At 48.3% G+C, this 27,960-nt stretch overlaps 2 protein-coding genes across 3 annotated transcripts in view; one reads left to right on the forward strand and one right to left on the reverse strand.

Moving 5' to 3' along the window:
• WIPI1 (WD repeat domain, phosphoinositide interacting 1) overlaps positions 1-27,960 on the forward strand; it is a 33,537-nt gene that overhangs the window by 179 nt on the left and 5,398 nt on the right. The window contains exons 2-12 of one of the 2 annotated variants that reach the window (XM_024198320.1): positions 2,919-3,001; positions 5,427-5,596; positions 10,518-10,614; positions 15,321-15,418; positions 16,332-16,424; positions 16,778-16,848; positions 19,006-19,113; positions 21,308-21,472; positions 22,100-22,207; positions 23,580-23,701; positions 26,401-26,501. In XM_024198320.1, coding sequence (XP_024054088.1) covers positions 2,919-3,001; positions 5,427-5,596; positions 10,518-10,614; positions 15,321-15,418; positions 16,332-16,424; positions 16,778-16,848; positions 19,006-19,113; positions 21,308-21,472; positions 22,100-22,207; positions 23,580-23,701; positions 26,401-26,501 — 1,216 coding nt within the window. Of the gene's footprint in view, positions 1-2,918; positions 3,002-5,426; positions 5,597-10,517; positions 10,615-15,320; positions 15,419-16,331; positions 16,425-16,777; positions 16,849-19,005; positions 19,114-21,307; positions 21,473-22,099; positions 22,208-23,579; positions 23,702-26,400; positions 26,502-27,960 lie in introns of those variants that run through there. The other variant, XM_024198321.2, reaches the window with a different exon arrangement.
• The window catches only part of ARSG (arylsulfatase G), a 93,328-nt gene continuing 91,008 nt past the window's right edge, over positions 25,641-27,960 (reverse strand). The window contains exon 14 of the mRNA XM_024198310.3: positions 25,641-26,171. The gene's annotated coding sequence lies outside the window, so the exon portion shown is untranslated. The remainder of the gene's footprint in view (positions 26,172-27,960) is intronic.

Raw genomic sequence — 27,960 nt, forward strand, 5'->3', positions numbered from 1 at the left:
GGGATAAAGGAGAGAATGGGGCAGGGGAAGAGAGCCAGCCGGGCTAGGGCGCTGGCCCTGACTTGTCCCCAGAGGAGGGGAGGGAGATCCCCCTGCTTGGCCCTGTGGCAGGGCAGCTGCCCTGGAACGGGAACAAAGAGGCAGCTGTGTCTCCCTGGCTGGCTCATGTACCTGCAGCTTCCAGGCCAATTCAAGCTGGTCCTGGCAGCCTTGAGTCTGACTAACCAGGCTGGGCTTTAGCTAATTGTTGCTGCCTCCCAGGCTTTCCAGCTTGTGCCAGGTCCCATCAACTCAGTTTCTGTCCCACGCAGGAGCAGCTCTTCTGTTGGGAAAGAGTTGGCCCCAGCATGGCAGAGCCTGAACACTGAGCTTATAGAAAGGGTCGGTTGTGCCAGAGCTGTCGGTGCTGTTGGTGAAGTTTTCTGTACCAATAATATTCATCTGGCCCATGTTTGAGTCTCGGCCCATGGGGATATCTGGCTGTTGGCGTGCAAGTTCACTCCAGTTCAGCTCCCCTCTCGCCTTCAGTACAAGCAGCCTTCCTTCTTGTAGAGCCAAACCACTTCTTGTGTTGGGCCCAGTCTTGCAAGGTGCTGGGCACCCTAAAGTTCTTGCACATTGGCGACAAGGCATTTCATGGTGATCAGGCCCCTTGTGCTGCCCAATTATTTACATTCCAGCTGAGGGGATAGAAAGCTGAACTCCTTGCACAGTATACTTGTTACACACCCAGGGCCATGTGTCTGTGGCAGTGCACAAAGCATCGTTGTATGGGTGAGGGCCTACGTGACACAACATATGATTGTGCCCTTCGCAATCTGATCTAGTTAGGGCACTGGAGTTTAATCCCATCTCACATCACACTTCCTGCTTTACCAGTTTGTGCTTTCCTCACTTAGTGTCACTGTTGTGCATTCAGGGCTTGGCTGGTCATGAGCTACGTTGATATTAACTGTGCAGAGCTGTAATGGCAACATCTGGATGCCTATAGAGATTATGTGAGCCTGAGTTTTTGCCCCTGCTTTTTTCTTAGAGCCATTCAGTGCACGTTTATTGGCAAAATGGGCATTTAAATAGTTGTTCAGCTATGAACTGTTTCTTGGCAAGATGACTTGTGTGGTAGCGTGCTAAGTGAAGCTTCCATCGGGTGCTCTCACTGCTTTCCAAGGCAGGGTGAATACTATCTCCCAATTTACAGATAGGGAAACCGAGGCACAGCAAGTGTCTCTGCCAACTTCACCTAGTGAGTTAAATATCAGGGCTGAAATAAAGCCTAGGTCTGACAGTCTGCTTCTGTAGCCACCAGACTTGAGCATAGTCTCCAATACATTTTAGAAGAGGCAAAAATGTGAACAGTATTCCTAGTATTTAATAATCCATCTCAACCATGAGTCTCCCTAAGTAGCTCAAACCTATTGCAAATAGCATAACAAGTTTTGCAGGAGTGGGGAGGTTGGTTTTCCTAGTGGTTTAATCCACCAGTGGATGTATTCTTATGCATAGGTATTTATGGAAAACGGAATGTGTTCTATAGTTGCTAGAACACTAGCTTGCAGGAGAACTGAATGATCTATTCTGCAGTTAACTGGATATCTGCCATCAAGGGTAGGCCTTGGTTCTTGGTAAATGTCTGGTACCAATCACCAGTAGCTGTCCCTGCATGGGGCACCCCCAAAGAGGGAGCTTTCTTGGCAATTCTTCTAATAAAGTAGCTAGCTCCATTAAATAGTGTCAAATACAGTTTTGCTTAACCTGTGGTTTGACTGTCTACTAGAGAGCAACTTTTACTGGGTCCTTGGGTGGTCACTTAAGAGAAGTTTCACTTTAAGAGACATGGGCTGCGTTCTACCAGTTCACTTGCCCTTTACTATAAGACCAAAGTCAGTTGCTGAGATATCCTTATTTATGTACTCAAGGAAGGTATAGATACCAATATTTCTACAGAGATTTTGAAAGAAATAAGAGTTCTATTGTTACATTTGCGCTGCTATTGTACATTTCCAGTTACTAAGCATTTGAACAAAGAGTGCTTGGATGGAGTTGGTGATGTGCTTCTGATGTAGCTACACTGTACAAATACTTCACTGTTCTCCCTTGGTCTGTGATGTTCTAAACTGGTTGCTGATTTAAACTTAGATGTTGACAATGACCTTCGCCAAGATCTGGCTAGAACAAGTCTGCATGGAAAGAATAAGCCAGCACTTTGCACACATACTCCTCTACATACTCTGGTGCATCATTATCTTTCTGGGTGTCCTGGAGGCAGCAATCAAACCAGCGAGGCCTACACAGCCCTCCCAAAACTCCAGTATTTCTAGATAGACATCTAAAGACAGTCTCTCATCTTAGATGCATTGGAGTCAGAGAAGGGTCTTGCTTCTGCTGGCTAGAAGTCTTTATTGGTAGCCTAACAAGTATATTATTCCCTTTCCTTCCCCCTAGCAGGCTTTGGAGCTTTTTGTATGTATGGAAATTCTCACACAGCTTTAGTAATGATGCTCAAGTTAATACAGTTGATAGTCATTAACTTATCAAGGAAGTTAGTAGGGACTTCAGTTAAAAGCCAGATGGCAGGATATAGCCCCAGTATACTTCAGTTTTTTCCTGCTGTGAAATAGGATTATTGAACCCACTCAAGGTATTCTGCAGTTAGCTTTACAAATGTTAATTAATCAGCCTCACATGCAAATTGCTATTAAGGCACCCTGTTGTGTGCACCCAACAGTCAGAAAAAAACCCAGCTACTGGGGTGGACAGTTATATCTGCTTTGGGTTGAAATTTGCATATATGACCAGGGAGTGGCGCCCTGTAAATGATGCATTGTATTAGGATCTACTAATTTTTCTATGATACTCAGTGGTTTCAAGATTAGAGCAGTACGCTATAAACTAATCAGCACACATTTTGTCTCTTGAAGCTCCCTGGCAATCGGAACCAAAACTGGATACAGGCTTTTCTCCCTAAGTTCTGTGGAACAGTTGGACCAAGTCCATGAAAACAGTAAGTCTGTTTTGTCTTGGTGCAGCAGGATATTGGATGATGATAGGCTTTAGTTTTTATTACTGCACTTGTGATCTGCCTCAAAGGAGCAATTCATTTGGTTAGCTTTCCCACTATAGCACAGATGGTCTCTGCCTCTACTGTATCCTCATTGGAGTAGAGCTGTGCTAGTTACAGCTATGTTTAAACGGACGTTGTCAGGTTAAAAAAAGAAAAAAGTCAATTGGAAACACATTCTTAACCTACAATAGTATTAGACCTGAGCATTTAAGAGCCAATTCACTTTTCACCATTAGGTTGTTAGTTCACGTTTTCCATTGTTCAGACTGAATGAAGAGCAGACACTAGTCAGTCTTGCTTTCTGGTAGTTTCATATCTCAGTTCCTATAGGTTAGCTCAATACAACCAAGTTTGAGTTGCAGACACAAGAAGACTTAAATGCAAATACTTCCTTTAGGATCAGTAAGTTTCAGGCACAAAACTTCAGCCGTCTACCTGAATTTGATATTAAGAATAAGGGTATGCTACCAGGATTTCTCTTTTAGGGACCCATCGTATTTATATGGAGATATACCTATCTCATAGAACTGGAAGGGACCTTGAAAGGTCATTGAGTCCAGTCCCCTGCCTTCACAGCAGGACCAAGTACCATCCTTGACCGATTTTTGCCCCAGATCCCTAAATGGCTCCCTCAAGGATTGAACTCACAACCTTGGGTTTAGCAGGCCAATGCTAAAATCACTGAGCTATCCCTATCTGCAAGGGGCTTGACTCTGTGGAGCAGCTTTTTTGTTGCCAAACTGTATATAATGCAGTTTTGTTTGCTAAGATCAGACTACATTGTCGGTTAGATTTAAAAAATGCTCTAACCTAGATACTCTGCAAAAGCCCTTTAACCTTGTTAGAACACAATTTAGCCTTATGCATACTGATCTGCCAAATAGATCAGCCAACTTGGTTTAAGACCTTGAAGTCCTGCATAGGCCACCCAAGGCCCTATGTCAAATTATACTATTTTGTCAACCAGATTGGGGGCCACCTCCTAGAAACATGGTAGTCCCAACAGATAGAGAGATATTTCAGTTTCACGGCGTAGCTGAAACCGCACAGTGTTCCTGAAACAGGCTCTAATCTTGGATTTCTGCAGCCTTCAGGAACACAGTTTGGTTCCACGAACACTGGCAGCTGGAAGAGTGTTCTAATAGCGTCACAGACTACACTGTTGTAACAGGGTCCCCCAAATGGTATAAGTGACAATGTTAGGCTGGCTGGCATACTTTAGGGGGACAATCCTGATCCAGGCTAGTTAGAGAGCCCATACTAGAACCTTGCTATCTCCAGAGTTGCCTGTTTTTACACCCTACTTAAAATATTGTAATCCAGGACAAGCACAAGAATAGCGTTTAAACAAGATTGGAGCTAGCATGGGCCTGCCCTCCGTGTAGGTCAGTGCAGGGATCATGTAGAACATTCGCTGCCTGCAGCTAGAGTGAAAAAGGAGGAACTTCTCCCAGGTTATCTGGGTGTATTGGGGAGGAGGGGTTGTGGTAGTAAGAGAAAGAGCCCTCTATATCAGGGGTTCTCAAACTGGGGGCCGGGACCCCTCAGGGGGTCACTAGGTTATTACCTGGGGGATCGTGAGCTGTCAGCCTCCACCCCAAACCCCACTTTGCCTCCAGCATTTATAATGGTGTTAGATATATTTAAAAGTGTTTTTAATGTATAAGGGGGGGGTCGCACGCAGAGGCTTGCTATGTGAAAGGGGGTCACCAGTACAGAAGTTTGAGAACCACTGCTCTATGTTTACAGAAAGTCAGCCAAAGTACCATGATGGCCCATGGCCACTGTGGGGTTGGGGAGGAAGAGAATATCCTATGTCTTATCTTCCTTTAGGCCATCCCCTTCCTCAGGGAGCCCAGAACAGTGCAGCATGTACTTACAGGAAATAAGTCTATCCCCTGCTTGTCCCATGCCTCAGGGAGTCCTGATCTGTCCGCTCACAGATTCATCTCTACCCCTGTAAGGAGCTTCTCTAGCTCCCTCCCAGGGCATGTATTTCCCTGGATTAAGGTCAACACCTGGGAGGCAGGGCTCATTCCCCTCTATATCCGGTTCCCTCCTGATTAACTACAGATGGAGGGCCCAAGGGAGGCCAGTCATTTGTGGCAGGTATTGCAGGCACTAAGTTCCTGTCTCCAAAGGAAAGACCAATCAACCCCTTCCTGTCTGGGCCCAGTGCACCCCCCAGCAGAAGGCCTAGATGCAGCCATGCCAAGGAAGGGTAATCGTTAATAAAAGCAGAACTCTGTGACTAAGCACTAAACCCTTCAGCTCCTGAGCTAGGCTCAATGCATGGGGGATTTGACTCTTAAAGAGCCAGACCCAAGATGAAATCAGCCGCCTCACTTTCTTTTTGGCTGAGCAGATGAAATCCCGGATGTTTACATCGTGGAGCGCCTCTTCTCCAGCAGCCTGGTGGTCGTGGTGAGTCACACCAAGCCTCGGCAAATGAACGTCTATCACTTCAAAAAAGGGACGGAGATCTGCAACTATAGCTATTCCAGCAACATCCTGTCCATCCGGCTGAATCGGCAGGTAAGGGCATTGATTACTCGTGCATGAATATACGATAATAGTCAACTACGTCTAAACGCAGTAGGCCCGACTCTGCCTTCCGTCGCTCTGGTTTTAGGTCATTCTCGCTCCATTGACTTCTGTGAGGTTCTTCCTTTTCCTTTAGCCTTACACTTTCCTCTGTGCAAAAAAGAGAGGTCAGAGAGGCATTTTCACACCCACTGGTACCCACAGGTGATCTACTTCTTGAACTACTTTAGTCCTTAGACTCTGTCACTCAGTTACATCCACTTAACAACACATAACTTGCATCCCCTCTGAATATGGCTCAGGCATGTCCCTTTGTGAAATGTGTGTTTTAAATACGTTCCTTCCTACATTTCCTTACAATAACTCCATGTGGGATGGGATGCTAGGTCATGGCCAAATGTTGCTGGTGAGCTTTGAATTGGAAGATGATAAATTAGCAGTAAACAGTTAAACGAAGCTGTTCCGATTAAACAAAATCGCATGCTCCGAAGGCATGTCAACTCTTTTTCTACCCCATCTTCTCCCTGAATGCCGTGCTCTGGCTTCTGACCTACAGTGGCATCTTTGTCACAGATAACGTAGTCAAAGTTAAGAACACAACCCTGGGTGTAATTTGAACTGTGGGGCTTCACCTAAAGGCTAAGGTCTCAAATAGCATCCAGCAGCAGCTCATCGCCTCGCTGTGTTTTTAAAGGTATAGCTAGTACCCGAGTCATGCTGAGGAAAGCTTTGAATGTCCACTGCACTTATCCTGTATCCTAGCAGCTCTCTGTTGTTATTTTTTAGGATTTAAAGTCTTCTTTTTTCCATAATCTCTTCCCAAATACATGGTAGGTTATAAAGAGTGGAGTATATTACAATACAAAAATAAACACTGTATAATTGTATATAATCAACTGTTTCTAGGTTAGCACTAGTGAAATCTGCAGGAAGCATCTCCAACAGGCAAGCCCTGTCTTGAGTTTCCAGTGAAGTTTTGTTTGATCACGGGCTCCCTATAGCTTGTGCTATACTGTAATTAACTTTGAACTAAATTAATTTCTTCACTGAAATGTATTGTGGCAGGTAAGAGTAGCTGGTAAAATCATCACTTCCTTTGGAGTTCTAATTTCTGTATTGCAAATGTCAGTGTAGTTCTAGGAGCGCAATGTTCATTTTGGTGGCGCTCACTCCCCTGTGCTGTCTCATGGAACAGAAGGATGCCATGGAAAGGAAGGGTGGTACAGTGATTAGGGCACTAGCTTGGGACTTGGCAGACCCAGGTTCATTGCTTGTGACCTTGGGCAAGTCACTTGGTCTCCCTGTGCCTTAGTCCCCTAGCTTTAAATTGAGCGTAATCGCACTGTCCTCTCTCCCAGGGGGGTTATGAGGATAAATACATTAAAGACTGAGGTGCTCAGACACCATAGATAGATGGTGTAAATGTCAAACACAAATCTGAGGGAAGAGCTGCATTATTCTAGTGATAAGGTCACTGTCCTGAGAAGCTAATGCTCAGCCCAGGTGGATGCAATACAAAATGGTTATGACCCAACACTGGAGAACAGACCGTACCAGGTCAGCACAGGAGAAATAAGCAAAAGGGAGTTTTGAAGGCACGGGAGGGTACTTGTCACATGGGATGAGAGCTCTTCCATACCTAGGGAATGATAACGCACACCCTCTCCTGCTTGCCATTGGGCATAACCGTTTATTTCACATCAGCTGTCATTAAAATGTGTATACAGTGTTGTAGCCATGCTGGTTCCAGATATTAGGGAGACAAGGTGGTGAGGTGGTATTTTCTATTGGACCAACTTCTGTTGGTGAGAGAGACAAACTTTCGAGCTTGCACAGAGCTCTTCGAAGAGCTTGTCTTTGAAAGCTTGTCTCTCTCACCAAGAGAAGTTGGTCCAATGAAAGATATTACCTCCCCCACCTTGTCTCCTAAAAATGTGTGAAGCAGATTCATCTAGAGTGTTTGCAGGATGCTGTATGACAGAATCGCTGGCTTACCCAAATATCTGAGAGATCGTGCATAAAAATGTCTCTAAATACTGGAGACAAGGTGGCCCAGCTCCCTAAGTATGAATGCATTTTATTTCCATGCACTGCAACATGAAATCAGTACAACCTGGGCCAAATTTATCTGTGGTGTAACTCTGACTTCAGGGGACTAATCTAGCCCCTCTTGCGAGTTAATCTGCTGGAGATCAGGTTATGCATTCACTGTGTTACTCTGAAAACCCTTGTCTTGGACCTGAGTATGGAAACCATACTGCACTGGAGAAAGTCCATCATAGTGTAAAACCCATCCAAGTCAGAGAATCACTGTCAGCCATGGAAGTTTAAATAAGAACAGATCTCTTTGGGCAAACAGTTTTGTCTTTTGATTTGATCTCTTAGTGGAAAATCTTTGTTATTCAAACCAAAGAATTCATTTGAATTAGACTCTCAATTGCTGTTGATTCATGGAAACACTTTATTTCCAGCCTTGTTATTACTTGCACATGGTGAAAAACAAGATTTTTTTTTTTTCTGCTGGAGCAGGAGTTTGTGCTTTTGACTAGCGAGAAGCAGTGTTTGTATTTTAATGAAAATTCCCTGTGTTTTCCTTGGATCTCTTCTTGGCTGCAGTCCTGCTGCCGAATCCTTTTGATGTACTTAACAGAAGGACACTCGTTCCTTCTCAGTGTGCAGGTCAAGATAACTAGTCTGTTTGTTGGTATCTAAATGAAAGCGTAGAGGAAAGTGCCATGGAGCAGTAAGCAACAGAAGTGATGCATTCTACATAATGTACGTTGTATTGATGATAGTTCCGCCTCCCTCACCCCAGGAATTACTACACACAGTTCTAAGGCACCACCCCCCAGCATCTGAGCAAGAAGTGCAAACGCCTCCACTAGCTCCTCATCCATTTCAGCCGCTCAAACCTGCCCTCCTTGGGCCCAACTCTCCATTACCTGCCCCTTGTGCAGTGCTTTACACCAGTGCAAAGTGAAAGGCAAACACGCCCAGCCTCATCTGGTTGCATTCGGTGCTAGTGTTGTCTGCTCAAGGGGCAGGGCAATGAAGAATTAGGCCTTTTGTCTGAAACTCTCCATGGACTTGTTCAGGCCTCCCTCCCTGCTCCCGCCACTCACCTGGTGTCTGCCTTCCTAGGATCTTGTTCCTCTTGGTGCAGGAAATTTCTCGTCCACAGCTCCTGCACCTGGAACGGCTTTGTTGTATTTCTGCCTCTTGGACACTCCATCTCACATCTGAAAACCCATTTGCATTCTCCCCACCACACATACGTCTCTCCCTCTGCTTCTCTCTACCTGTATATCAACAGCATTGTATTGTAGAACTCTGTGAAGCCTTGAGATGCCTTTGCATACCATACACTTAACACACTTTATTTTCAGGTCTCCGTTATAAAGTTGAGGGCTGTTCTTTTGGAAAGTGCCACTGAAATTATGCTCAATGTCAACCTCCCTGGAAATCCTAAATGGTTTGGGGAAACAAAGCATTGGCTGCTGTGGTTAACAAAAATAGAAGCTTCTCTTATAAGAAGGCTTTGATTTCAAGTAGCATTGGTTGAGCCTGTAGTTACACACCGAGGCCAAAGTTTTCAAACGTGGGTGTCTAAAGTGAGTCACTAAGATCCATATGTAGACCTTAAATAAGTGACCTGATGGCCAAAGGGATGGAAGCACCTGTAGTTGCAGACACCCAAGTCTGAAGGGTTCTGGCCTCGCCTTTTAGTGCCAGATTTTCAGAGGGGCTGAGTACCTGCCATTTCTGTTGATGCTGGGGGAAGCTGCAGGTGCTCAGTACTTCTGAAAATAGGCCCTCAGCTGCCTAGAGCTCCCTCTCTGTTACTCATCAGTGCAGAATACATTGGTGACAAATGTCTGATTACAGTGCCACTGTTTTGAGGCACGGTGCTGAGTGATCGGGGCCCTAATGTTAACATCATGACAGCACTAGACACAGCTTTGAGGAATTCATGTGTTCCTGGCAATCAGTATTGGGAGTGGTTTCAGGCCAGGTGGGTGAGTGGAAGAACAGCACCATCAGATGGAGATGGTGCAGATCACATTAGCTATCATACCCTATCCTACTGCCAAGATAAAGTGTTCCACCTGAGCAAATCAGCCACTCTGTAATGCGTGTCCCCTAGTCGGAACTTGAATGCAGTTGGCTATGCCATAGACAGCCATGGAGCGGGGAGCAGAAGATGGATTCCTGCTCCCTGATTCCAAGTTAAAAGGCACCCATGAGTGGCAGGCGCTTCTTTTGGAAGCGGTGGGAGCCTCATCCCTTGCATGTTTTCAACTAGATTGGACAAAGTTAGAGTGAATGTATTGTAGGGAGCAATGCCACGCTGTGGAGGAAATAGACTAGAAGGGATCTAACAGCCTCTTCCCCCTCCAATTTTTATGATCGTAAAGTGTCCTGCTACTAAAGAAGCCACAAAGAGGGAAATGTTAAAAGGAAAAGCCTGGTTGGGGTGGGGAAGGAATGAAACTCTGTGGTATTATGAGACCATCCTCATGCCCATGGTTAAGGCTGCACCCAGATAATCCCTAGCATTCGCACAGTACTGTACATTTGCAAGTGCTCTTTAAAATCAGCTCTCTCATAAAATCAAGGCAAAAAAGATTGGGGGTCTAATCTTGGTTCCAAATGCAGGCAGTTCTTTGCAGTCATGTGGTGCAAACCCGAGGGCTTCTCAATTGCAAGGGATTTGAGAGGAAGATCTTCGCCTCTCTGATCCATTTTGGAGTTCAGAGATGCCTGGTAACTCTCTCTGATGGCAAGGGCCTGAGTGAAAGTGTGAACTCCGCTGTGAAAGACAAATGTAACTGGCACCTGCTGACATGTTTTGTGTGTGTAGGGGGAGGGTTAACAAGTTGTGGTTGTGTACCTGTCAACTGTGTTGTTGCAGAGGCTGATTGTTTGCCTGGAGGAGTCGATTTATATTCATAACATTAAGGACATGAAGCTTTTGAAGACAATCCTGGATACCCCGCCGAATACAACAGGTAAGCAAAGGAGATCGGATCAAAGGAAACTAATGACGAGCCAGGTGTTCTGCAGAGAGCTCCACAGATCTGAAACTTCGCTGTAAGAATTTAAATCAAGCCAGTGTCGGCATTCTTACTAACACATTTAGTTTAGTGTTGAGAATTCAGAAATGCACTGAAGAAAGTAAATATCACCAGTGACCTATACGTGTGAGAGGAGCCTTGTCCCAGCAACGCAGAGCTGGGGGAGCGGGACCCAGGGGTGGAGAGGGTGCACAACTGAATGGGTGAACTGCACCAAGTTACAAGGAAATAACTTCATTGAAGGACTCTGGCAACACTGCTAGGACTCAGTCTAACTGCATTTATCTCACTGCAACACCCTTGTTGTAGATTGTATAATACACGGCTGCCTTTACATTCCCAAACATGGGTTGGCTACGATCGACACTCTGACATGAGTTATGGTAAAAGGAAAGGGACTTTGTTCTCTGAGCATTAGGTTTTTAGCCGAGGACCTTGGAGAGGTACAGCATCCAAGATGCATGTATAACTGACAGGTCTAACTGCTCTAACCCCAGGATCCAGCCTACACCAAAATCTCTTCCATAGCTGACCTCTAGCAGATAACGTTCTGTCTCAAGCAACCACTTAAAAGTATCCCTAAAATTCCCAATATAATTTAATTCAGCCATACAATCAGGTGGCCCTGACGCTTTCCTCTCCCACATCTTAACCTTTCTGGAATTTGCCTTTATTTTTAGATAAAGTAACAAAGTCTTAAGGCAGGACCATACTTAGACTTCACCTCATGAGATCCTTCCTGAATGGGAAGATTAGAATTTCTCCCTTCAGGACTCCCTGCTCTTTCTTCTAGCTGTCTTACTTCAGAGATGCTCCCAGCCTTTTGTGTTCCTGTGCAAATGAGACCCAGTTGCTTTTGCTGCCAGGGTGAGTCAGCAGAATAGCTCTGCACCTCCACGTGGGGTCTTGTAGCTTGACACTTGATTATAGACTTGATTATAGATAGAGAATCATGGCCCAGATTCTCTCCAGGCCAGTGTAGACCCTAACAGAGGCCTGTGGCAGCCCGGGAGGTGTTTACCATGGTGGAAAGTCCTTGCAATTACTCCTCTGCCAGGGACCTGCATGGGGCCAGCCCCAAAAGTGTACAGTGCTGGGCGGGGAGTGGAGTGTGGCCAGTATGCCTAGGTACTGCACTAATTCAGTTCATCTCTCTGAGCAGCCTCTGCCAGAAGAGCTCCCGTGGAGCCTGGCCACAACTTAATGCCGTTCCTTGCCCGTGGCAACCTCAAGGGAGGGTAGGCAGCAGCAGAACCCACCTAGCTTCCCCCAGCTGAATCCCCTCCTGTCCTCCTTAGGGGAAATCCAGCTCTACATCCAGTAGCCAGCGATTTATTTTGGTGGTGGGAGGGTAGTCTGCAGTGGCTGCTTAAGGTGGGTTCCTCTGTACACTGTTCTGATGTCACAGTGGTGGATTGTGGCATCTCTCATTGTAGAGTCACTGATGCAATTCATCTCCATGGAACGAATGCCAGGCTCTTTGGCTTTCCAGGGACACAGCACCTGGCCCTCCAGAGTGACCTACTTCAGTCTCTTCACAGATGGCCTCTTGCTGAGGATTAAACATACTAAAGATTCACATGTAACTTAATGATATTTTAAAAAAAAAAATCCCCCAAGGGACACACACACCCAGGCATGCTGCGGTTCTCTAGTAGCCGGAAAGGGTCATCGTCGTGTTTCAAAAGCGACAGCACGTGATGATAACATGGATTATCTGAGACGCCAGGGCAGTCAGGCAGTATATTGATGAAGGCATCAAGAGGGGGTTTGCCGCATACAGCAAACCATATATAGCCAGTGTCCTTGAGCTGGAGGGGAAATGCTCTTAACTCTCTCCGCAAACTCACTGCAACCAAGTGTTGGTGAAACAACGTTTCCTGCTGTAGTTCCACAGAGAGGAAGGTTGCGTCTGATTAGTGTTGCCTTCTCAGTAACGTTTTGGCAGTTTCCTCTGCACAGGTAAATGCTCAGCGAGGGTGAGTCTGTGCCCGAGGGAGCCACCCTTGGTCATTGGAGTGCTAACAGCACTTAGCGCACTGAGTGATCTTCATCTCCCAAGAGCTTTACAGGCTGCTAACAAGTCCTCTCCGGCCACCACTGCGAGGGAGGAGAGGGAATACAGCCCTATTCTGCAGACGGGGGAAACTGGGGCAGGCAGGTTAACGAGTCCCCCAAAGCCCCAAAGTGAATCTGGGCCAGAGGCAGGAAGCTGACTCCTGAGTTCACGGTGCTCAGATCCATTTGAAGGCTACGAGATCGTGTCCGTGGGGAGTTGTAATTAGGCCAATTGCATTTTTACCAATGATGTCAGTTGCTCAGCTGTGGGATGGCTGCAGTACATTGACCCTGGCAGGACATTCTGCTCTCACAGGGAAGCCTCTTCCAACAGGCTGTTCTCTTGCTGAACTTTCCCTGGGCCGGGAAGAGCCATATTGCCTGGAGACTTGAACTCAGCCCATCTCTGATTTTTGTTTCCCTCCTCTCTCTGAGGGACTGTAGCATCAGGCCCGGCCTCTGCTTCAATTTCCCCTTTGTGGATCCAGTAACTGCATCGGGGCTCTCCTGTATCAAATAACACTCCTTCCTGGGTTCTGGTTTATGAAACTAGCAGCACAGTTCAATTTCAACTTAAGTCAAACTAGTCTTCCCCTGACTCCTGCAGCCCCTTTGTGCACCCTCAGCCTGCTCAGTTATGCTAAGGACTGGACGGATCCCTGGAGTCTGACAGTCCCTGAGGTAGCAAGGAGCTAGCCATGTCTGCCCATCCTGAGCAGCACCCAGATTCTGGGCCCATGTTTGCTTAGTTTGGGAGCCCTTCACTGTGTAGTGTGAATACTCTGCACCGTAGGAAGGAGAAATCGGACAAGTTGCACATCTACCTCGGTGGCTGGGCTGCTCTTTGTGCCTTAAAGAGGTCAGCTCTGCATATTTGTATTCTTACCTTTCCCTGGCCTGGTTTCCTGTTTGAGTCTTCCAGACAGGCCTGTAGCGGGGCACGACTGACTCAGAACTCAGCTTCTTAAGCTTGAAAATTGTCTAGATCCTGTGTCATCTCCAGCCTGACAGGAAACGGTTTCACTGAACATTCTCCGTGGTTGCCTTTAAACGGTAATGACCGATAGCCAAGGCCTTCCTTTTGAGGGAACTCGTTCCTTGTCTCTTTGGCCTTTTATCTGCATTTATTATTAAAAAGTCTCTGGTATATCCTTGATCTCATTTCCTCCCCTCTTTCCCCCCCCCCCAAATCACACTGTTCAGGCTTTATCAGCTGCCTTGTATTATTTTAAATGCTTTTCCCACTGCTGCCAAGTTTATATGGCTGCAGCTCACCTCAGTCCAAGGTAGAGCAGTGACTAGCACTGTATAAATACCCTAGATTGATAAAGGGATATCTCAGGTTATTGGATGCTGCTGTAGCTCCGGGGCTCTTGTTCAGTTATAAACAATGATCTGAAACACTAGCTGGAGCTAATTCTGCACTGCTATTGGGCATTTGCCAAGGCAGTATCCTGGCATGACCGGCCCCATGAAGTGTGTGTTGGGGGGAGGTGCATTTCCTGTTTGGAGAGCTGAGCACACAAGCTGGCCGGATCTCAAATAGCCTCTAACTCCACAGGGTCCCCCACATGTGGCACCTTCCTAGCAGTGCTCCGTGAGGTTTTACAAACCCACTAAATCAGAAATCCATGTTCTTGCAAGGCCAGCAGTCCCCTACATTCTAACAGCAGCTGCAGTGTGTGTTTGAGGGTGACAGCATTGGTTCTGGAAAGAACCGCGGTTCATTTCAGTACATGGGCAGAGCAGGCAGGGATGGGCCATAGGCCGAGCGTGCAGTATCCTAGAATGAACCCTGTTACCATCTGATAAGCATCTGGGCTCCTGTCCTGCAGCAAGACATTCCCCCAAGAGGTGGCACGTGAGATGGGCTGGCATGCCATGTGGCGTACTCTGCACAAGGTCCTGCAAGCCCTGCAGCCAGCCCTGAGAACAGGCTCATAGGTACCCAAAAGGGAAATGAAGACCTGTTACTTCAGCTACCCCTGAAACTCACATGAGGGTAGGAAAGATGGTCTAGTGGATGGGGCCCTAGATTGGGACTCCAGATCTGGATTCAGTTTCCAGCTCAGCGACAGACTTCCCAGGTGCGCTGGGGCGACTCACTTAATTACCCTGTGCCCCATCTGTAAAAAGGGGATGCTGCTTCTCTGTTGCTCAGGGGTGTTGTGAGACTAAAACCCATTAGTGGTTGTGAGGGATAAGGACGTAGCTAGAGAGAGCCCTTTGAAATGTTGCAAGTGCTTTGTTCTCTCCATTCCCAAGGGTGGTCATTCAGATGCAGGGGGAGAAACTGGACCCAATATTGACCTCTAAGAAAGAATCCTTTAAAAGCATCTTGGAGGGTTATCAGCCCTACTGTCGCGTGCCAGTAGGTGTCACCAGAGTCCAGGAATTTCCTAGTGATTTCCAGCCCACTCTTAGGGAAAGCCCATATGTTGCGTGTGACTGGACACTCCTCCCCCGAAGCAATGGGGCTTGAAAATCCAGCGTTTCTGTTGCTGACTGTAACCATTCCGTTTTTATTGTGTGTGCTCACCCTATACCTGACAGCATTTTTCTTTGCCTTCATGCCTTGCTAGGTTTATGTGCACTTTCTATCAACCATTCCAACTCCTACTTGGCGTACCCTGGCAGCGCGACTATTGGGGAGATTGTGTTTTACGACGGAAATAACTTGGTAGGTGTGAAGTGACTAGAGGGTTTCAGGGCATAGCCATGTGGATACTGCCATGGACAGAAAATCATCTGTGTTGATAAACAAAGACCGCTACAGAAATGCCCAGCTGAGCTCTTTTAATAAAAGAGAGAGAGCAAGAGAAAAGAAAGTCCACATAACCATACTGCACAGAAATCGACCACTAAGATTTGGGGTCTTCTCCACGCCTGCTCATCCGGACACGGCGCGTAGTTAAACTAATTATCTGACATGTGCCCAGAGCAAAAGTACTGAATTTAAGATCAGTGTATTCATGGACTAGTGCCTTGGTAAGGAGAGCAACCTTCATGAACTTCCTGAACGTAGCGACCCGGGAGAAATGTGTCATCATGAAAGGAGCTAGAGGGCAGATAGAGAAGAGCAACTTAAGCTGCTCGGTGAGTGGCGTATAGTGAGAATTATTAGCAAGTCCCCGGTCCTCCCTTGCCAGGGTTTCCTTGGGGTAAAATCCCAGGAATCGGTATCGTCTTGTAATATAAAAAGTTCTGCAGAGAATGAACTGTCCCCAGAGTTCAGGGCTGCTTTTGCCCAGGTAGGTGCCAAGCATCAAAGGAGAAGGGTAGAAGGGCAATCACTACATTGTGGCCTGATTTTGAGATGTGCTAAGCATCCATAACTGCCAGAGGAGTTGTAAGTGTTGGCCCTACTTGGAATCAGGCCCAAACTTGCTTTTGTAACATGGTGGCTGTGGTAGGAGGAGAACTGGGGGTGAGGTGGAAGGAAGCGTGAGATATCTCCTGGATTTAGCACTAAGCTCAAAAGGCACTTAAGGGACCTCTACGAATCAAGTGTAATTGGGTATGGAATGTGCTGCCAGATAGCAGGCGGGAGCTTGGCACTTTGGTTTACGCTCCTGTTACCTTTTTACCAACAGAGAACAGTCTGCACAATTCCTGCCCACGATGGGCCCCTCGCTGCAATAACCTTCAACTCCACGGGATCGAAGTTAGCAAGCGCTTCAGAAAAAGTGAGTGAAAAGCCCGCTGTGAACACTCTCCTTAATGCTTGCAGGTTTGCGGAAGATCCGCAGAGCAATCCAGTATTTGGATTAGATTGTTTGTTCTATGGGAAGTGGTATCTTTCTCTGTTTCATGACAGTGAAGCTCTAGTATTGATTGAGGGGAGGAAGGGAGCTGGGGGAGAACAAATGAAAGAAACGCAGTTGTGAGGAAGAGATTTGATTTTGCTTTGCACCGATCCTTGGGTGGGAAGGTGGAAATGGCGTTTGCATGTTCTGAACTCCCCAGAGAAAGCATCGAGGAAGGGGCATGTTTCTGTTCGCCCTGCTTGCTGCATGACCTTTATCCTGCATTTTTACAGGGCACTGTCATTCGTGTATTTTCCGTACCTGATGGGCAAAAACTCTACGAATTCAGAAGAGGAATGAAGAGGTCGGTTCACTCCTTAAAATTGTTGACAAGTATGCGAAGGGATCAAGTAACAGCACGTTAAATACATTCTCACTGCAGACATTCTTGACCATGTAGGACCTTGGCTGCTTCGGCATATGTTACTGTCCTTCTATAGGAACGTGATAGTGCTGTGTAGCTCCCGCATTTTGCCTCTGGCAAGCTGAGTGACGCAGTTCAATTGCTTGCAGAACTGGGTGATTCCAGAGAATTGGAGGCAAATTGGACACATTGACTTTCTTCTTTGTATAATCTCCACTTGAAAGGAAAGGTAATTGGATTTCCACTCTAAGGCTAGGTCTACACTGGGGCGGGGGGGGTCGATTTTAAGATACACAAATAGCGTAGCTGAATTTGACGTATCCTATTCGACTTACCCCGCTGTGAGGACGGCGGCAAATCGACCACCGCGGCTCCCCCGTCGACGGCGCTTACTCCTACCTGCGCTGGTGGAGTACGCGCGTCGATTCGGGGATCGATTTATCCGTCTAGATGAGACACGATAAATTGATCCCCGAGAGATCGATTTCTACCCGCCGATCCGGGCGGGTAGTGTAGACCTAGCCCTGAGAAATGAAGTTACAATAGTTATACCATTCTACAGAGATCTGATTCTCACTTTGCCTGGGCTAAGTGGGTGCTAAAAAGCTACCCGTTCTGATTCGGTTGGGTTTTATGCCCACATTGTCTAGAGGTAAATGACAGTGCCCTGGTCTAGGCTACAGGTAGGTCAAGATAAGGCAGCTTACATCGACCTAACTCTGTAAGCGTCCACACTAAAATGTAGCTCCCGCTGGTGTAACTCGCTCACTCCACTTACTTAACTCCACCTCCATGAGAGGGGTAGCGCTTAGGTCAATGTAGTTAGGTTGACGCAGTGTCAGTGTAGACACTGAGCTGCTTACATTGACTTTCAGAAGCTGTCCCATAATGCCGCACACTGACAGTTAAATCGGTGCAAGCGTTCATGGCGAGGACGTGCACCGCCGACACAAGGAGCAAAGCGATTTAATTACTGCGGTGGCTGTACGTCAACGTAACTTGGGTCAGCTTAATTTTGTAGCATAGACTTGCCCTGTAAGGCACCAGGAAATCAGCCCTGTAGAGCTAGCAGAGGGGAGGACGCTAACGTGCATCTGAATCATCCAATGCCTGGCTCAGAAGAAGTTTGAATCACGTCTTTGGATTCTTCTCCACTATTAAGGCCTTGCTGACACTAGAAAGTCATACTGCTTAACTATACCAGCGTAGCTCATTCTTGTATGGAAAGAAGAATAAGATCTACAGCTGTAAGGCCTCTTTATCTGGGGATAACTGCATCCATATGAGGGATTGTACCAGGATAACTATATTTGTACCCTGACCAGTATAGTTCTGCTGGTACAAAATCTGCATAGACCAGGCCTCAGAAATCGCTGGTGAAAGCAAGGGGCATCCCCTTTCCTCTGGGCAGTAAATAGAGCAGCTCTGAGCACTCTTTGCCTCCCCCATGACAGCACCACCTCATGCCACAAGACTGTCCCACCTCTTGCCTTCCGTTACCCAGTGTTGTGTGGCTGGGAGATGAGCCTACGTAGCCCCATCGCTCTTGGCAGTTTCCAGAGAGGCGCCATGCCGCTCCTCCGTAACCCTAGTACGGGGCGCCGGAACGGGGGAGGGCAGGCGGCCATGGCCTCATCACTTTTTACCGGCCGTAAGGGCGAGCGACGGGGGAGAGAGGGTGGGGAGGAGCGAGTGGGGGGGGAAGGGGGGTTTGGGGGGAAGGGGCAATGCGGGAGTGGGGCCTCAGGAAGGGGCAGCCCAGGGGGCGGGGCCGTGGTTCAAGCGCCAGTGGCCCCCTCACTTTTAGGGAGCTTCTGCTGCTCCTGCCCTAGTAACAGGGCAAGGCCACGTCTTCACTCTAGGGTTGTGTTTAGCCCGACCAGCCAAAATCATGGTTCGTGCTAAAACGTTGCTAACGGGACTTCCCTGGCAGCGTAGCCAGGGCCTAGTTGGGCAAAATGTCTCACCAGATCGCCAGTCTCTGGGTCTTCTTCTGTCAGTGGAGAGGATTTACAGATGGCCAGGTGTGGCTGCTGCGGTGTGTCTCTTTTGGTTGTGCGCCATTCAGTGATGGGCCCTTTGTTTTCTCTGCCCTAGGTACGTGAACATCAGCTCTCTCGTGTTCAGTATGGACTCGCAGTTCCTGTGTGCTTCGAGTAACACCGAGACCGTGCACATCTTTAAACTGGAACATACCACAGACAGGTGAGAGGCTCTGAGCTAAGCCACGTGCCCCAGAGGGGAATGACCACACGTTACTGTTAGCACGAACGAGGCCTCGTGCTGTTCCTTCCGTGACACTGGCAGCAAACTGCCCTTTTGGCTTAATCGCCTGAGGGACTTGCTGCTTGGAAGAGCTCTCTGCTCTCTCCTGCCTTTGGCTGGCAAGTGATGTCAGCACCCCAGGCTCACCTCTAGCTTCCCGCCCTCCCTGCCAGTGTCTGGCCGTATCCAGCAAGGTCCCCCCCTCTCGGCAGGATGCTGCTGACGTCGGAGTTGCTATGGCAAATCCAAGCAGCGTTGCTAAGGAGCTGCTCTGTGCTTGTGGCTGGACGCAGGGAGAAGGGTCCCACTGCCGGCAGCAAAGCGATTAGCTGGCCATCAAGTCCATGGAGTTTGCCTGCTGGAAGCATGTCCACCACCTGTGGGCACTTCTTGTTACAACTTGCTGCCCCAGCTGGTACCCTAGATGAATCCACTGTAGGAACACCTTGGCTGCAAGCATCGGCCCCAGCAAGGGGAGTGTTTAAATCTGAATAGAAAAACACTGCTAATCCGTCGCTGAGGATCTGCTCTGAGGTGGCCTTCAGGGCAGAGGTTGCAAATGAGGCCTTTCCCCTGCGGTCTGCAGAGAGGGCTTGGTGTAGCAGTTCCCACAGAAGCTGCCTGTACAGACCAGCACGGTGTGAGGACAGCTTCCCTGCCATACAACAGGCTGTCTGCATGTTGCCATAAGGGTGGGGGTTCTCTGTGTCTCACAGTGCGGGCTCCATAGTGCTCTCTGACTGGCATCGCCCGCCAGCAGGAGGACTGTCCTCGGAGACCCATTCCCCATGCAGATCTGATGGGACCAGTGCAGTTTTAAATCAAGCTGTGGAGGGGCAGTGTGGCCTACTGGACAGAGCACTGGTTTGGGACTCAGGCGACTTGGGGTTCTGTTCCTAGCACTGCCACTGGCCTGCTGGGTGACCTTGGGCACATCACGTCGTCGCTCTGTGCCTTGGTTTCCCCCTCTGTATACAGGAGGTAATGATACCTGTAAATGCTGTACCGCACTGTACTCTCTGTAAAGCACTTGGAGATCTACTGGTGAAAATAGCTATATAAGAGGTAGCGTCCAAATCCAGTCTTCTAGAACAGACCATGTTCAAGGCTAGTGATAAGCACTGGAATCCCACTGAAGTCAATAGGAGTTGCACCCACTTACAACAGGCCAGAATTGAGCTCGCCAGGCTCACTGGCCCTTTTGCATGCCCCTACAGCCCCACAGGCCCTTTGTTCTAAGTGCCCCCTGTTCAAGTGAACCTTGCAAAACTCTACTCACGCACGGAAAGTAACATGGGCGGTGAGTATCATAGGCTGGGGGAGGCTGTGCCCCCACAAACAGCCTGGCATGACCTGCCCACGCTACACACACACCCCCCAGACTCTCCTGCAGTTCCTGGTGCTCTGCCCTGGCCCAGGCTGGCTGGGGCTGGCTGGCCTGCCTCCCGCAGGGGCTTGGCGGCTGGTGCTGGGGCAGCGCTGCCTGCCCGGCACCGGGGCTGGGGGTGCTGTGACCGTGCCACCCGGCGCTGAGGCTGGGACTGGGACTGCGGTGGGGGTGCTCTAGGCTCCTGCAGGGGCAGAAGAGGAGAGGGAGGGACGGGGCCTTGCACACAAGGGGAGGGGCCGAGGAGTAGCCTCCCCCAATGGCCAGATCACCGGCCGCCCATGGAAAGTAACTTGTTTTGGTTTTTGGACAGGCGAGTAAAGTGTTATTTTTTTCCCATGATCCTCCCTGGGGCGAAGGTGGGGGAGTAGATTTTCTGTCTGGGCTGGTCCATTTGAATTACACCTTAGCAAGCCTGCATTAAAGCAGGTTCCATTTTACTGGCCATATCTAACACTCCAATCCTGCAAGTCATTCTCTGGCGGGAACGAGGGGTGGAGCGTTTGCACAAGTTACCAGCAGGACATTTTTCTCTTGGTGCAAACAAGTCATGGGTATTGGGTAAGGGGGGTTATGCAAAGACTGTTGAGGGAACTCCCGTGATTCCACTGGCAAAAGGAAGATGCCTGTCCGGTTGTTTTAATTTGTATGTAAATTTTAACTAGCCCTGGTCTCTGTTGTTTTGTTGATGCTAGTTGTGGTAGCTACGGCACATAGCCTCAGTGACTGGTGTTTTATTATTCCCAGCCGGCCAGAAGAGCCTCCCACCTGGAGTGGTTACATGGGAAAGATGTTTATGGCTGCTACCAACTACCTCCCTGCTCAAGTGTCGGACATGATGAACCAGGACCGAGCCTTTGCCACCGTGCGCTTGAACTTCTCTGGACAAAGGAACATCTGCACGCTCTCCACGTACGTTGGAACATCTGCATTCTCTTCACCCCATCAGCTGGCAAAGGGTGCTACAGACACAGAACACAACTGGATTGTTTCCTGATGTGGCACAGGCAGAGAAGGGGGGTGTATTAGCTTGTTGAAGGTGCATTTACTGCACATAGGTTACCTACAACAGGCCTCTCAAGGGATGTGGCAGGCAAAGGTGGAGGTACAGATTAGGTCATCTGCACAGCCCTTCCTTAACTTTGGGTGATCACTTAGGTCTTGTCTACTCACCTATCTGCATTGGTTAGTAAAACCAGTGCAAACCCATGTGTGGACCCTTTAAGGCTATGTCTACACTACAGGTAACCCGGGTTGGATGGGGTCGGGCACGCCCCATGCCTGGCCTCACTTGCAGGGCTTTAGCTCCTTGTCTCTCTGCTCCAGTGCAGGGTGTGCACTGCCCATCATGGGGGATCTAGGGCAGCGGGAATGCGCGAGGTATGTATGTGAGGATAGCAGTCAGACCCTGGCCAAGGCTGTAATTTCATGTGCTACCACTTGAAGGGCAGGCAAGCACCCCTGGTGGAGACGCCAAGCTCCTCATTCCTCCCACAGTGCCCTGCTAGCACAGAGATCCATCACTTCGTTTCTTATTAGGATTCAGAAGCTGCCACGACTGTTAGTGACAACATCAGACGGACACCTTTACATCTACAACCTAGACCCTCAAGATGGAGGAGAGTGCGTCTTAATTAAGAAACACAGGTAAGCGCATCACAGGTGCTCTGAGCCACTGGGCCTGGCTGATGCAACGACTGATCTTTAAAAAGGGAAACTTCATCCTAAGGAAAACGAGACACCAGGAATTAAAAAGTGACTAGTGATTTTGGGTGCTCAACCTGAGACTCTTTGAAGGAGTCTGATTTCCAAAGGGCAGATGCGAGGCACTTCCTGCCGCTTCGGGTGTCTCCAGCTGAGCACCCCAACATCAAGGCCTCACAATCACTAGCTGCTTTGCGAAAATCTCAGCCTGGAGCCACTCTGCTTTTGGATGGGGGACATTTGCAGCCCACCTCTTTGGAGAGGTTTGTTCATCTCTGAAATTCTGAGGCCCTGATCTTCTACCGCCAAAGCCAAAGTACTTCCACTGCAGTCAGATCCTCTGGCTGGAGAACGTGGTCCGTGCGCCGGAGAGGCAGGAGTACTGTCCCTCTGGTGCTCTAGAACCGATCTGGGAGGCATGATAGTGCAAGGCACTATCCCCCCCCCCGCTCCCATAAACACAAATAGCCGTCTGGCAGAGTGCAGTCTTCTCCTGTGAGATTGTTTTAATCATAGGCGCTGACTTCCCCGCTTTCCTGTGGGTACTCGACCCCTCCACTCCCACCCCTGGCCCTGCCCCCACTCCACCCCTTCCATGAGACCCCGCCCCCTCCCTGCCCCTATTCCAACTCCTTCCCCAAATCCCCGCCCCGGCCCCGCCTCCTCCCCTGAGCACGCCATGTTCCTGCTCCTCCCCCTCCCTACTGGAGCATGCTAACGCTGCCAAACAACTGGGGAAGCGCTGGGAGGTAGGCAGAGGAGTGGGGACGCGGTGCACTCGGGGGCGGGGGGGAGGGGAGCTTGGCTGCCGGTGGGTGCAGAGCACCCACTAATTTTTCCCTGTGGGCGCTCCAGCCCCGGAGTACCCACGGAGTCGGCGCCTATAGTTTTAATTTGTATGTCCATTTCAAATGAATAACCCCAGCGGGTTACATAGCTATGGATAATATTAAGCCTTTGGGGTGGAGTGGAAGAGCATATGTGTCTATCTATCCGCCTAAGCACTGTCTGTTAAACCCACAAAACGAACATATGCTCCAGCGTGCCTGGCTAATTCAGACATCCGTGACAATGCATAGCGCAGGCCTCAGATGGGCCGTTTCAGGTTCATGTTTGGTTTCCTTGTTTCTGTGAGCTCCTAATGTTTTTGTAGCAGGGTTGGCATCTCACAGAAACTTTGGATGAGTCTGTTACTTAGAAGCTCATTATCCATTACTGTGACCTGTACAGGGGCATTGTTAAAACTGCTGCAGAGGAGGGGCATGGACAGGATCAAAGCTAACTCTTATTCCTTCTCTTGCTTCAAAACAATTAGCCTGCTCGGCTCGGGAAAGACAGACGAGAACAAAGAAAATGACCTCCGGCCTCCATTACCTCAGTCTTACGCAGCAACCGTAGCCCGACCAAGTACGATGCCTTCATCTTCATCCATGCCAGGTGAGCTGGGCTTGCCCCAGGGGCTGGCATCTCTGAAAGGGTGACCAGGTGAAAGCTTCTTGGAGCAAAGTCAGAATTTTTCACAGCAGAGCATCACTGAGCAGAAGCTTCCCTGGCACTGCACTTTCCATGTTGCAGCCCATTGAAATGACTTGGGATGTTTTGTCCTGCTTCACCATCACCCTGTTCCTGCTATCAGGTCCACCCAGGCTAATCCTTATGCTCACACGGTGCCCTTTGGGTCTCTCAGGGCCCTCCTGCACTCATCCAACTACAGAATGGACTTTCATTGCAATCGAGTTCATTGTAAGTTCCATGGTGGTGTCCTTCCCCACACCCCGTGTTTTTATGATGGTCACCAATTCTGAAATGCCAGTGCTCATGTATGCATGAGGCGCAGAGGGTTGCTCTAGTGAGCTGAGCACAAGAGAGGGCATCGGGAACATCTACATTTGAATTTCCTCTCCAATAATGACTCCTTCTGTAGCCTTGAGCTAGTCACTTAGGGGATGTCGATCTAAGTTACGCAACTTCAGCTACGTGAATAACGTAGCTGAAGTCAACATACTAAGATCTACTCACCGCAATGTCTTCACTGTGGTAAGTCGACAGCTGACGCTCCCCCGTTGACTGCCTGCGCCTCTCGCTCCGGTGGAGTACCAGAGTCAATGGGAGAGCGCCAGGTGGTCGATTTATCATGTCTAGACTAGATGTGATAAATTGACCCCCGCTGGATCAATCGCTGCCCGTCGATCCAGTGGGTAATGAAGACAAGCCCTTAACCTCCTTGCGTCAGATGACACCATCTGTAAAATAAATCTGGCCCGGGTGTGTTGTGAGGTTTAATAATGATAAATCTGTGGAGCTACACAGTGTATTTCAAAGAGCTCTGAATATTAAAAGCACTTTATAAATATTCAATATTACTCACCCTACTCATTTGTAGCATTGAGCCCTGTGGCAGCACCTAGGTCTGTAAATCCATGTGTCTTTCCCCACCCTTCTCTGGAATAACCACCACACCCTTTAGTAGATTCTCCCTGTTTAGAGCTTTGAACGCTTTCCGGATCTGATCTTGTGGTTCATCCTTGCTTGTAGCCAGTTTCCAGTACCTTGGATCTGTGCTGTATGTCCAAGAACCCTAAACCAGTGTAAATAAGTGACATGTGGAGGAAATCATTCTTGGCTCTAAAGAGGCTGGTCTTTTGATTTTTCAGGAGTGAGACAAACTGATTACCGTCAGTTTACTGCAAAAAAACCCACACGTTGTTTTCCTACTTCACAGGGGCGTCCTAACGATGAATTGGCTAATACCTACTTAACTTTTGGTCATCAAAGTGATACAACGCTTTGAAAGTAGGGAGCACTAGCTAAGTGCTAAGCATGATTAATAATGATCAAAATTATGCTGCAATTCCGCTGGGAAGAGCAGTAGCTAGATCCTCACTTGCATTACAATTTGTTACTGATAACAGCTGTCAGATCTGTGTCCAACCATGAGACGGTGGTTGTTCATAAAAAGTCTGATCTCCATGGTACTGCGTCGGGATCGCTACAGAGTCTATTGAAACCACTTTGCCTCTTCGTACAGAAACTAGCTCTAAAATGGTGCAGGAGTCCAGGGGGTGACTGCCCTCTTATACTTCCTAGTCGTCAAGATTTGCATACACACTAGACAATAGAACAAGATTTTTATTACGGGGACCTGGGCTTGCCCTAATGGACGCAGTCACCTTTAACACATCGCCTCCCCAGTTTAAAATAAATTATTCCATCATGACAGCTGCCTTGCAGAACATTGTATCTAAGGTGATCAGAAATAATCCTAATTAAAAACACAAAGCAATATTTCAGGTTTCTAATTCTTGGGAATAAATCAGCAAAGTCTCTGACAAGCTTTTACCAAAACGTGGAGCGTGATTCCTTAGCAGTTTGTTAGCATCAAGCAGTCTGCTTCCTTTCCTTATTCAGAATGCATGCCAGGGAGAGTGAGTTTGCAGGGGTGGGTGTGCATCTCTCCATGCACTCGGGCACAACTTCTGTTAATATTCAGTGGAAGTTGCACATATCCACTGAGAGCAGAAATACATCCTCTACAAAGGTCCTTTTACAGGATCTTCTCTTTTATTGCTGCAAGGTGCAAATGTACTTTAAACTAGATTATTTGGTTGTCATAATAATTGAAGAAACGAAAAGACAGTGAAACAGTATAAAGCATTATTACAGTTTAAACTCTTTCACTCTTTGGGAACACAAGCTGGCGTGATCATTTCCCTGGACATTAGTCTGTATAGCATGAGACCTAGTTTACTGTTGAAACTGATTTCTTCGTTAAGCCTCTTTCTTTCGTGCATCCTACAGAAACAAATGCCACATCTTTGAGTTCTTCCAGGTCTTCTGTATGAATGACTCATATCTGCATGGCTGTTAAAGTTACTGCAGCAAATTATCCAAGCCCCTCTTGGTTTGCCTGTGGTGGGAAGCAGAAAACTTATTTTGCAGACGCTAATGCCTGAATCTGTTCCCCAGGCTACTGCTGGCAAAGACCACACCCCCCGGTCCTCCGACTACTTTGCCAGACTGCTGCAGAAACCAGCTCTGAGCTCAAATGCAGTGAGAAGATGGTGTCTCTACCTGCTCAGCTCTGAGCTTCTTGGATTCATTTGTCCTTAGTCTTTTGCCTTTCTTTGTTTTTACAGGTTACTCAGAAGATGGGGGTGCCCTGCGAGGAGAGGTTATCCCAGAGCACGAATTTGCAACCGGACCAGTGCGTCTTGATGACGAGAATGAATTCCCTCCTGTGAGCATTAGGAGTCCCTAAAACGGCAGTACAGCCCTCATGCTAAGAAGAAAGTATTAACTTCTTACAGAAAAGATGTTGTTCCCTTTCTCTAATGTGCCCCGATCCATTATCAAGCCTATAACAACTATGTTACAGGGACACCGCCAGGTAGTTTATGCCCACAGCTGTGGCCGCTAGGGATGGGGGTACAGCCTACAGATCCTAACGTTAATTAGAGAGAGGGCCAAGCAAATTCCCAGAAATTAAGCACCTACAAATGTGGGTGAAGTTTGAATCTGGATCTGACCTTTAAATCTTGAGCCCGTCTCTCATATTAATAGAAATAGCTTTAACTGCGACGACGGCAGCATTTTTAACAAAAAAATTATGCCCCCCCTCCCCCCCCCAGCAGTATTTTCAGTGTAAACATATCCCAGCGTTGGGCTGGTGCAGCTGCAACTTGAAGTGACCAGAACAAAAGTAAAAGTGAGCCATCTTTTCATTCCCAAGCTGAGTGAAATGCAAAAAGTCCCAGGGGCTGCGGAATCAGAGGGGCAAAGGGGGCTAACGCCTCCACAATGGAAATATTGGCCGGGGGGGGAGGCTGATGTGTGCTTCCACCCTGGCAGGGCGTTCTCGATACCATGCACACATGCACGAGGGGTGGTAGGGAGAGAAGCAGGTGAGAGCAGGACCCAGGATCCAGGCAGGAACACCCCCCGCGCACACACTGTTGAGTTTGAGTAGCTCCCATCCCACTCCCCAATCTATCCCTGACCCCTCGACTTCCCCGCACTGGCCTTGACTTCCCCCTGCTCCCCATATAGAGCACCTCTGAGCCGCTGCCCCACACCCCCAATTCACAGTGAGTTTCCGCCGCCTCTGGAAAAAGCCCAAACGGGGACAAGCGTACTAGAATTTAAAATCCATTTCCAATCATCCGCATTAGTCACCAGAGGTAAGGACATTTTTGCTGTTTAAAACTGACTTTGAACCTGGCAGTGTCTCTCCAGCTCTGAGATCTAGTATCCAAACACTTACCATGTGGTTTGCTTAACATTTGAGAGGGCAGATGTTGATTCCCTGCAGTAATAATTTCTAGTAGTTTAGCAGCCTCTCCATAATGGTAACACACTAATACACCAGGACACTTTGACTTGACTAAATTGTTGCGGCAATTTACCGTGGACAGAATCTTGAGCCCTTTACTCAGTCCTCACCCGTCTTCAGTGGAAGTTTTGCCTGAGTAAGGACCAAGTAAAAACTATCTTAGGCTAAGGCTACTCTGGCACTTTACAGCGCTGCAACTTTCTCGCTCAGGGGTGTGAAAAAACACCCCCCTGAGCGCAGCAAGTTACAGCGCTGTAAGCTAATCCCCTCGGGGAAATGGAGTACCTGCAGCGCTGGGAGAGAGCTCAACCTGCCGCGACCACACTCACACTTCAAAGTGCTGCCATGGGAGCGCTCCGGCGGGAGC

The sequence above is a fragment of the Terrapene carolina genome, unplaced genomic scaffold, assembly GCF_002925995.2.
Source record: "Terrapene carolina triunguis isolate 2854851 unplaced genomic scaffold, T_m_triunguis-2.0 Scaffold192, whole genome shotgun sequence".
Lineage (NCBI taxonomy): Eukaryota > Metazoa > Chordata > Testudines > Emydidae > Terrapene > Terrapene triunguis.